A 12,145-nucleotide genomic window follows, 5' to 3' on the forward strand; every position below is an offset into this window, starting at 1 on the left:
TACACACAGACACACACAGACACAGATACACACACACACAGATACACACACACACACACACACACACACACACACACACACACACTCAATTGAGTCCATTTAGTTTGCTCCTGTGTACTAGTATTTAGGATTGACCACTTTAGATTGATTAAATTGTGGAGAGCCTTATCCCTAGAAAGAACTGATTAACCAATTTCCCCTCTTTCATGCCTATTGATTAACGATAGCCATTCATCTAGGGATGGAACTTCATAAAAATTGCACACATACCACCATCCAAGTTGGCTTGTTGACAAGTATCATTACACAGTCTTATGAGGTTGGCTGACACATTTCCTTTTAGAATTTTGATGGCACTAAAGATTATTTTTGCCCCCAGGAAGCCCACATTTCTTCCAGTTTAATGAGGAGGACAAAGTAAATAGAAATAGTATTAATACAAATTGCTCAAAAATGATTCTGTAAGGACTCTGACTATGGGTGGAACAAAAAGTAATGGGATTCCTTAGCTTCAGAATGTATAAAATTTTGGGTACTGGGCTGACCCACTGAAAGTTAAATATGTGGGAATAGGTAGTTAAATATGGGAAGCATAGTCAAATGTGTATCAAGCAAATGTGCACAGAAGAAGCTAAGCAGTTCCATTGTGGAGGAAATTGGAAGGTACTAGTAGGAGGGGATTTAATGGGGGCAGTTCTGGTGATGGAGATGTTGTGTTGACCACTCAATCTGGGCCACCTTGTTGGTTTACTATATAGGGTAAATTATATCATAGCAAAACCATCAGGGACACTTCCTTTGGACGGGGTGTGTCTGGTAAGCTTTCCAGTTGTCTTTGGCTCATGGGATGACTCTACCTGGAAGCTTTGCCTCCTGGTTTAGAAGTTGAGTCACTTTTGCAACTAACATGTTAGCATTGATTATGAATATACCTAGGGAACATGTGATCTTGAGCTTATTCTAGTTCTGATAGCTTTTAGGAATTACCCATGGCTAGGGAGAGAAACAATGAAAAAGAGAAGGGGCATGTGGGCTATAGGCAAAGAAACATGGATATAAAGCCTTTGGTTACATATCTTGGGTCACTCATGTAGTTGATTTTAGGCTCCAGTTTCTTCACTGTGGTGCAATAATATTGAGTTTCACAGAGTTACTGGGTCAGCTAGAAATATTGTATTTCACCATACTTAGTGTGCTAAGTTTGAATTAATTATTTGTAGAACTGACAGACCTAGAGAGTCCTACATTGAATTTTGTTTTTATGACTATATAAAGAGGGGAATTGTGTTTCTCGAATTTGTCTTAAAACTCTATTAACCCAGTATTAAGTTGAATGCAGTTTTTGGTTCTTTTAGCAGCTGTAAATAACTAGGCCACTCTGGACACTTAAAGGACAGATCTGTAGCTTCCTGGACATCTGGAACTGGTGGCAATTGGGCAGGAGTCAGAGGGAAGTTGGATTCATTAGTTTGTTTGTCTGCTTGGGTTTTATTCTATGAAGCTATTTTTCTTCTAAATGTCTGTTTCTTTGCTTATTGTTCCTTCCCACAGTCACAGATGCTCACTGAGGGGTGAGGATCTCAATAGACAATGGCTTCTTCCCCAAGCTCATCTCCAGCCAACCATCTACCACGCCAAAGGTCTCCTCCACTACCTGAGCAGTATTGGCCGGGGACCTGTGGTGAGTCACATCCTTCTTTTCATCATTTCTTTTCAGACTATTACCAGATTCCTTTTACCCCCCAGGAGGCAGCTTATCAGCTGGCCAGGCAAGAAAAACAAAGGGGAAAAAATGAATGTGACAACTTTATTGAGGGGTTTATTATGATAATTGTTGTATCAAGCTACCTACCACACACTGGAGAGCTTGCTTACAAGATTATAACTCCTCACATTACATTTCTGGAGGCTGGCAGCCTACAATCAAAGAAATGGCAAGCTGTTCTAATGCTGGTGGCTTTAGAAAAAATAGCCGCTTCTCTTGCAGATGTGTTGTGCTTACCAGCAATGCTTAGCAGTCTTTGGTTATGGTGGCCTATTTAACTCATTACTTATGCCTTCATAGGACTATCTGAGCTTGGTGTCTGATGGTCCTCATTCCCTCTTTTTTTGAGGGGGGGTTTTCGAGACAGGGTTTCTCTGTGTAGCTTTGTGCCTTTCCTGGTACTCGCTTTGTAGACCAGGCTGGCATCGAACTCACAGAGATTGGCCTGGCTCTGCCTCTCAAGTACTGGGATTAAAAAGGTGTGCCACCAACGCCCAACCTTTTTCTTTTTTTAATTTTTTTTATTTTCTTCTTATAAGAATGTTCATCATTGAATTAGAAGAGTTATTCAGTTTGACCTCAGCATTCTTCCACTTGTTAAGATGTTCCTTCTGGATAAGGTTATATTCCTAGGCACTAGGGATTACAATTGCAACAAATATTTTTGCAAAGATACAATTCACCTCATAATAGGTTCAGAACAATGGCTCAATACTCACTGTTGAAAACTGGGCAAAATAGAAAATTAAGTGCATTTTTGTGACCTAAAGTTTTCTAGTTTTATTCTTACATTATTAAACTAGGAAAAATATACATATCCATTAGATGGGTGGAAAAAAATCTAAGTGTTCATATTTAGATTCAACTAATACATTTTCCAAGACAAATCTAGCACTGTTCTAGGTTGTTTCATATGTAATGATTTCCATTCTCTAAAGTTTCCATTCTCTAAAGTTTCTACTCTGTGATTAAGAGAGTCCTGGAAAGGTGTATGAATATGTAATGTAGATTTTTACTCAAATGTCAAGATCAATACATAAAGTGATTTTCATAAGGCCATAAATGTACACAGCAGACTAGATATTCAGTTCCACTGTGTTTTTTGATGCTGAGGTATAGTCTCTCTTTGTGACTTACTCTTTGAAAGAGTGTGTTGAGGGTAACAACTTCCTGGTTGAAAAATTCTTCAGGACTCATGGAACTCAATATAGCCATAATTTGTATATATATATTATATTATGGTAAAAGGAAATATATTAAAATAGATACCTGAGAAGGCACCCTTGTGGTATCTATGAGGGAGCTGGTGTAAGTGCCCTCTTCCAATAGAGCTTGATGGACAGCCTAATTCTCTGGCAACCGTGTTAACCACCAGTTAGGTAATTTTACCTGAATTTGATATTAAAGGTATTTTTGTCCTAATTCTATTATTGTAATTATTTTTATTAATGTAGTACAGTGTGGAATTCAACACATGCATATGATAAATAATGATCAAATAAGAATGCATAACACTCCTATATTCTTAAAAATTAAAAAATAGTATGAAAGACAAATACTCCCAGTTCCCATTTATTTGTGGATGCTGAAAGTGTCAATTTAAACATAGAAAGACTATTACTAGCAAGTGACAGAGGAAGAGGGAAAAAAGATGGAGGAAGGTTGGCCAATCGACCCAAAGCACGGCAGCACAGGAGCTCTAGTGTTTCCCCACACAGTGGACTGACTGCAAATTCACAAGACCTTACATATTTTAGAATTTCAGAGGCTCCAAACACAATGTGATTATGAAGGTACAGATATATCAATTACCATGATTTGATCACCCCACATTCCATATGTGCATTGAAATATCACAGGATACCCCACCAAGTAGGTTCAGATAAATTTTGGGGGAGATGATCAGCTTCGTAACCATGAAGTGCTTCCCATGGCTAATCCTTCACTCCACATCCATCCTCTTCCAAATGGATCATACCTCGAGGTTCAAATCTTGCACCAAAACTCACACTACTAGCTTTGATCATCTGGCACTGCCCAAATCCCCAGCCAATGAAAGATACTCTTATCCAGTAGAATATTCCAAGGGTTTAAAGGCTTATCTCCCAGAGCCTATCAAGAGACAGAGTATTCTTTTTGTTTGTTTGTTTGTTTTGTTTTTTGTTTTCGAGATAGGCTTTCTCTGTGGAGCTTTGTGCCTTTCCTGGAACTCACTTGGTAGACCAGGCTGTCCTCAAACTCACAAAGATCCACCTGCCTCTGCCTCCCGAGTGCTGGGATTAAAGGCGTGTGCCACCACTGCCCGGCGTCAGAGTATTCTTTAAAACCTGCAAACTTCCACTGCCCCGGATTTGCCGAGTCAGCTTTTCTCTTTTGCCCACAGAACAACATGTGCTCCCACTCCCAAGAATCTAAATTCAATACTGGTTCAAATGTATGATACCATGCTGCTGTCATGCCTGCCTCACCCAAGGAGGCAGTGTAATCTCTGCTGGTGATTGCCTTCAACAAGCTCTACATAGCAAGACTCCAGTCTCGTGGTTGGATGCTGGAGAATGGATGTGTCTCTGTGTGGGAAGCTTTAGCCTCCGGGAGAAGAGAGCGATTAAGAATGGAAGAACCCCGGCTCTGATACACATTTAAACACATGCACATATTAAACCCACCACAGCACAGGATTCGTTTCTGCTCTGACAATCTCTAATTGAAGAGCACGGCATTTATTTTAAAGTGTGACAGGTGAAAGGCTTGTTTAAAAGTATAAATAAACATTAATTAGCTATAAACATGACAGCCGCTGACTTGTTTCCTGCTGGGACCATCTGAGAGGTGGGTGAGAAACAGCTGAGCACTAACTGCTATTCACAGTGTTCCAGAGCTCTCTAATTGGTGGAATGCCACCTTTTAGTTACCTCCAGGGCTATATCGAATCCCTTCTCCCAGCAGCTTCATCACTGCCATTCACTTGGACTGGACCTGTCCAGACAGGGAAGAGTCCCTCTGTGTCCACACTGATTTTTAAGTTCTGTGGCTGGAGATGAATGCCAACTCTGCCTAATTTCTAGGTCTTATAAAAAATGTTTTGGAAGCAGTGGAAAAGCAGTCTGTGATGGCTGGGAAAATCTGCTTATTATAGATGCTTCTCCGGTATTTGACTCTTAGTCAAATTAATGAGAGTTGCAAGGACCATTGATATGTAAGGCAGAGATGAAAATCACTGCTGTGCTTCTTTTGAGGACTGCCAAAAAGCAGGCAATACACCCCTGTTCTTCATTTCCTTCATCCGTCCACATTCCCAGCAATCTGGATAGCCATCTCTTTGTTTGTATATTAATTTGTATCATGGAATTGTAATGACTGTGGTAGGCACTAAGGATGCAAACCCAATATACACAATTTATTTTGTTTCCTAGTTTTTACAAACTTTAATAATCATACATGTATATAGTGTGTTTGAACAAATCCAGCCCTGTTATCTCCCCTCTAATTCCTCTCTTACACCACCCCCATATTTCTCTTACAATGCCATGTGTTTTAAAATATACTCTAATACCCACAGAATCTATTTACTGATGCATGTATGTATATGAGTGGCCTTCTAGGGCCTGCATTCCTAAAGAAAAGTGATTCTTACTTAACCAGCAGCCATCAGTTGATAATAGGTTCCTAGCTATCATCAGTTGCTAATGGTACCTCATCATCCCCTGCCCTATCCATTTTTCCCCCAATGATCCCTCAGCCCCAAGGGGAAAGGGTATGCTATAGATGTCCCATTTAGAAATGAATACTCTACAATCTTATTTTCTGCACATTAGCTATTTGTAGATCTCTGTATAAATCACCACATACCATAAAAAGAAGCTTCTATGATGAAGGTTGAGAAATACATTTATCTATGAGTGTAAAGATAAGAACTCAGGTATGGGTTTCTTACTATGTCCATTTAGCAGAATAAAAGATCACCCTTAGATTTGAGTTCACAGTTGACTAAGGTAGGAGGTAGAGTTAGTTTTAAAATAGACAATGTGACATAAAGTTATAAAAATGGTAACAGAGGTCTGTGTAAAGCTTTGCTGGGGCATTTGTGATGCAGATGAAGAGTTGAGATGGGATCATGGAATGACTAGGTATTGATACCACTTCAACTGTGTTGGAAGGGTAAGCTGGTAGGGGAACACTCCTGGGCTCTTACAGACCTCCTGGTACCTCTTTTCCATTTTATTGAACCCAGAATGGCTATTCTTGTTTGTTAGAGTTTGTCAGATGTTGGGCTCAAAAGACCAGAAATATAGCAACTTTTAAGCATATTTGTGTATTGAAATATTGTTCAGTAATTGCCCTAGATGACTATACTAAACACCCAGATAAAAAAATACTTGGAGAGGAAAGGGCTTATTTCAGCTTACACTTCCAGGTCACAGTGCATCATCGAAGAAAGTCAGAGAAAGAACTCGAGGGAGGAACTGAAGCAGAAACTAGGGAGGAAAGAATGCTGTCTCCAGGCTTGCTCTCTGGCTCATGTTCAGCTTTCTTTTGTATATAGCCCAGACCCCTTGACCTAAGGATGGTGCTGTCCGGAGTAGACTAAGCCCTCCTACATCAGTCATCAATTAGGGCATTTTTTTCACAGATATGACCTCAGGTAAAAGGTAGTTCTTCAGTGAAAGTTCTCTTCCCAAGTAACTCTACATTGTGCCAAGTTGCCAATAAAAACTAACCAGTACAGTAATCAAAACTACACCCTCATAAGAAAATCCAACTAACTAGTAGTACATTTAATAATACAAAGCAATTTCAAAACATTATGTTAAGTAAAAAAAAAAAAATTGGACATGAAAGGACACATACTATATGTTTGTGTTTCAATAACAAGGGAAGGTAAAAATTAGAGCACTGTTTAACTCCAGGGAAGGAGAATGAATAATTAGGTTTAGGAGAGAACTTATAGGTAGTGAGAATTCCATATCATGATTGAGACTCGGTTATACCAAACTTGCTGACTATATATTCAGTATTTATATTTTCCAGTAATGAAAAAGATTTGCCTGAATACAGAAAATTTAAAAATACACAAAGCGAGCGGTGGTGGCGCATGCCTATAATCCCAGCACTTGGGAGGAAGAGGCAGGTGGATCTCTGTGAGTTTGAGGCCAGCCTGGTCTACAGAGCTAGTCCAGGACAGGCTCCAAAGCTACAGAGAAACCCTGTCTCAAAAAACAAAAAAAACAAAAAAAAACAAAACAAAACAAAAAACAACAAAAAAAAATACACAAAGCAAGAATACAGAAGTTTAAAATGCAACTGGAGAAAAATTGGGGTGCATGAAACAGGACTGGTCAGCCTGGAAGGGTGAGAGTCAAGTCAAGAAAGACAGAGGACAGTAAAAATGCTGTTCAGAAGTCCTGAAGACCCAGCCAGGGAGAAAGCATGCCAGCAGGAAAGCTCAATGAAGCAGACAAGTTCAAGAATCAGCTGTTAAGAGGCATTGACTTGCTTCCTGTTTGTGAGTTTCCATGTAAGAGCCAGAAGACCCTTGGCCCAGAGGACAGTCCAGCACAGCATCACCACTGGAAGAAAGCTCTTAGGTTACAGCTAGGTCACGGGAAGCCAGGCAAACAGTCTCTGATGAGTTGCCATGTTGCAGCTGGCTTGTTCCTTGGACTGCTGCCAAGAACTGGGCTTCAGGATTAGGAGAAGTATCGATTCCCATCCTCATGGCTCTTGCTATGTGAGTGCATGTTGATAAAGGGATTTCAGGGTTCTTTGAAGAGCTCATTGATTTCCGTTTACAACTCACACAAGCTGGGCTCCCTTCTGCCAGGGGACAGAGCAAACTCGCTCTCTCTCTCTCTCTCTCTCTCTCTCTCTCTCTCTCTCTCTCTCTCTCTCTGTGTGTGTGTGTGTGTGTGTGTGTGTGTGTGTGTGTGTGTGTGTGTGTGTGTATGTATGTGTGTGGTTGGGGGAGGTGTGCACGCACATGTACCATGTACAAGTACATGTGTTTACTTTCTCTAAGGTCTAGTAGAATAAGAGTTTTCTGCATGTAAAAGATTTCCCTGGTTACATTCGAACCCCCAGCATATGTGTTAAGTAAATTAGTCTACTTTTAAAATGGCACAGAGAGAGAAGGGGAGGAAGATTGCAGGTCAGGTCCCTAAAACCTGTCCACACAGAGCTCAGGAGACTCAGTAGAGAGTTATGTGTCTGTAATGTATTCCTTAGAAGGGGTAGAAAAAATGATGTTGTCTTTTCTTATATCCATTGCTCATGAAGGATGTAAATGTAGAACTTTCCACTCTGTGCATTTGAGTATATGATGGAAAAATATACCATAAATTCTTCCTACTGTAATGGGGGAGGAGAATGTAATACTCATACAGGGGCTAGAAGAAGTCACTCTAATTCTGAATTCTTTTATTTAGAATTGTTCCTTGTCAGAAGAATAAACAATGCTTCATGGCTTTTGAAAATCTATGTTTGGGTGTGTACTTCTACTGATACAGATAATTTGTATGTAAATGAATCACCAAAGTTTCTTAGATAAACTTACGTTAAAAACCCAAGGGGGCTTTTCATGTCTCTCCTATTGGTGTCTTTCACTTATTTTGTAAATGCCATGGATCACTCCTCCCCCCCCCCCATAAGAAAAAAATAGTTTGTACAGGAAGCTATTGAAGACAGTTCTTCAAAACTGTGATAAAGACATTGAAGTGTAGCTCTTCACAGTTGATGGCTTCAGGCAGGGGTGTGTGGTGGGGGAAGGACCCACTTTTCCTTAAGGGGATGGCCACTGGGAGTTTGACTATGTTCCAATGAGTATATGGGCAACCCAAGTTAGACTTGTTGCTTTGGGGGTGAGGCACAAGAGTGGGAGGGTGTACCTGGGAGGAATGAGTAGTGAGAGCAGTTGATCAGGTACATTGTATGAGACTCCCAAAGAATGAATAAAAATATTACTTTGGGAAAAAATAGAATAAAAGTTAAATACATAGTTAAAAAAATTAGTGGCAGAGGGTTGAGGGAGGGGAGGAAGGTGTCAATAACTGTGTGGAAATGGGGCAGCTGAATAAGATTTGCTTGGAGTTGTTCTCTGAAGAAGGGCTAAAAGACAAAGCAAAGGCTTCAGATGAAGATGAGGAGGGGTGCTTTCATTTCTTCAGCTGCTAAAAGATTATCCAAAGACAGTTGAACTTATGAATGGATAACGGCAATAATAACTGTAGACAGGTTCTAGTGTATAAAGTAAGGCTTGCACTGAGCAAAGCACAATCGGCCTCAGGGGCCAAGAACCAGTCCTCAAGAACACCAGTGTAACCAGGAAACTGAGGCAAAACTACAGTAAACCTTCCTATACCAAAAGGGTTACCATTTGATGGGCCAGCATTCCTAACCCCTGTGCTAAAGGCTTATCCAGACAACTTTGAAACCTGTGGTAGTTAAAAAGACTGGTTCAGGTCTCACCTTCTGGGGGGAAGGGGAGAAGAGAGGGAGAGAGAGAGAGAGAGAGAGAGAGAGAGAGAGAGAGAGAGAGAGGAGAGAGAGAGAGAGAGAGAGAGAGAGAGAGAGAGAGAGAGAGAGAGAGAGAGAGAAGAGAGAGAGAGAGAGAGGAAGAGAGAGAGAGAGAGAGGAAGAGAGAGAGAGGAAGAGAGAGAGAGAGGAAGAGAGAGAGAGAGGAAGAGAGAGAGAGGAAGAGAGAGAGAGGAAGAGAGAGAGAGAGAGAGAGAGAGAGAGAGAGAGAGAGAGAGAGAGAGAGAGAGAGAGAGGAAGAGAGAGAGGGAGAGAGAGAGAGAGAGAGAGGAAGAGAGGGAGAGAGGAAGAGAGAGAGAGAGAGAGAAAGGAATGAATTTGGTGACTTAGTTTCCCTGGTAGGACTAGTCACACGATGTTGATGGATGGCATACCAGGGTCTCATTCAGACTGAGAAGTCGCAAGGACTATGTTTACAGATGGCATAGGGGCTACTGATTACGGATTCCCTCCACTCAACAAGTACAAATGGAGAAAATGATCCATTTTCAGCCTGAGGCACCTGCACAGATTCCCCCCTGTAGAACTTTGTCTTAGTGTCAAGCTCAGCGACAGCCAACCAGTGACAGAGTAGGAAATACTAACACAAGACCTTGGCAATTCACTCTTAGTTTGCCAATGAACAATCTTTTTGTAGTGTTCTTTTCAACTTGTGTGTCCACTGTTTTTAAATGTTTGATTTCAGAAAACATTTGGAGCCAGATTGATCAGAGTTTGAGATGTAACATGTCTCCTTTTTTATTGGCATCCAAGGGTAAGATGTTTAATCTCCTGTAATATTTGTAGAAGTCAAAATGGCAGCATCTTCCTTGAGAGATATTTATACTAATTGTGGATGAATATAAGACTTTAGCATGGTAATTGACCCATATCAGACATTCTAATAGATACAAGCCATTCAAATTATTGAATTAGTGGTAGGTAGGTATTCAATACAAAAGAAAGCTGAATATTGAATTGTATATTTTGGGTTACTGTATATGAGATTTTTCAATGTAATTGAAAAAGAAAACCTTATGTTGCCTATGGCTATTCTCATCCATCATTGGATGTCACCAACAAGTTAGATATCATGTTACCTACAGAGAGGGAGAGAGTGCACTAAAACATTGATATGCATGAATTTCACATCCACAGAGTCTACCAAGTATAGGTTGAAAGTGTTAAGGAAAAACGTAACTGTGCTGAACATTGCAAATTTTGTTTTCCTGTCATTATTTCCTAAAAAATGCATAGCAATATATACAGTTATAACTACACAGCATTTATGATGTATTAGGTATTGCAGGCAGTATAAAGATCATGCAAAGTATTTGTGAGATGGACATAACATATGCAAATGTAGTTCTGTTTGCACAAGAGATTCAAGCATTCATGGTTTTTGTGTCTGTGAGGGCACCTGATGCTTTGTAGATACTGGGAAAAGCCTATAGTAGCTAGTACTGCATCTGGGATATGTAGTTTTATAAACTGGGCTCTTGGAATGTAATTGCACATGCTACCAATATCATTCCCCTTATGGAGATATTTACTATTCTCAGAAACATGGGTTGAATGCTGCCTGTCCAATATTGTGTACAAGTGGAATCTCCAGGGCTTAGTGAACCTTGCTTGGCTGAATTGGAAGTGTTGCTCTTTGGGGATTCCATCACATTCTCCAGAAGTTGCCTTCTCCCAGATTCAGCCTTGCTTTCATTTTCCTGTGGCAATTGTATAAATAATGCAGAGTCTCACTGCTGAGAAGGAACAATGAGACCCAGATGTCAGGATTGGAAAACACAGGAGCTCAAAGCTGGCAAAGCAGAGTAGTAAACACAATCAGGGCTAGGTGAGCCACGGGAAGCAGGGGGAGCATGAAGCAAAGGATTGGAAACAGGGTAACCTCATGAAGATGGGAGTCCAATTAACTTGCAGCAAAATCAAAACTGGACCAAGGGAGAGAGAAAGATGGGGGAGGAGTGTGCAGAGCATGCCTATGTGATCCTGATCAACTTCTTTGTGACACAATGCATTCAGAACACACGTTTGCATGTATGAAATTAACCTCACAATGAAGCTCAGACATTAATTCACTGGGAGGTGTCCCAGGGACAGACATAAGGACTAGGCTTTCGAACCATAATCCAAAGCACACCATTTACTTTGCTGGTGAAGAAATTAAGACCCCAAGAGGGGAATCAGTTTAGTCAAGAGTCAGATATCAAAACAAACACTCTAGCTCAAGCAAAACTAAACAAAACTGTTTGGAGCCTTTAAATCTCTATTTATTTCTATGGTTTTTTTTTTTTTTTTTTGGTTTATTTTTTGTTTTATTTTTTTCTTTTTGATTTTTTTTTTTTACTTTTTTGCCTTAGAGAATAGTATGATAATTGCCTATTAATTAAAACCCCAAATTCAGATATAATTACTAACTTCTTTCTCACTATGCCTTTAAATCTACTTAGTGTCCAAATCCTATGAATTTTACCTCCTTACAAGCATCCCCTTCTTTATTCTTTTAAAAGAATACACACACACACACACACACACATATGCATGGTGTAGAGTTCAGAGAACTACTTTCTGAAATTGGTTCTTTCCTCCATCCCTGTGGGTTACAGGTATAGAGCTCAGGTCCTCAAACTTGCATAGCAAGTTCTTTGTCCACTTAGCTATCTTGCCAGCCCAAACTTCCTTTGTATGTACTTTTGTCTGTTGACATCAGCTACACTCTTGTCATGCGTCTTGCCTCTTGGTCTCTTTCCTGGGATTCACTCTTAAACTCTCCATATTTGGATGTGATTCTGCTTTTTCTCCTGGCTCAAATGCTTCACAATCTCCAGGAAAACATGCAGACAGCCTAGAATGGCATGT

At 40.2% G+C, this 12,145-nt stretch overlaps 1 protein-coding gene across 1 annotated transcript in view; it reads left to right on the forward strand.

Moving 5' to 3' along the window:
- The window catches only part of Agbl1 (ATP/GTP binding protein like 1), a 791,956-nt gene that overhangs the window by 417,768 nt on the left and 362,043 nt on the right, over window positions 1-12,145 (forward strand). The window contains exon 19 of the mRNA XM_036170190.1: window positions 1,552-1,681. Within this exon, the coding sequence (XP_036026083.1) occupies window positions 1,552-1,681 (130 nt within the window). The remainder of the gene's footprint in view (window positions 1-1,551; window positions 1,682-12,145) is intronic.

The sequence above is a fragment of the Onychomys torridus genome, chromosome 1, assembly GCF_903995425.1.
Source record: "Onychomys torridus chromosome 1, mOncTor1.1, whole genome shotgun sequence".
Lineage (NCBI taxonomy): Eukaryota > Metazoa > Chordata > Mammalia > Rodentia > Cricetidae > Onychomys > Onychomys torridus.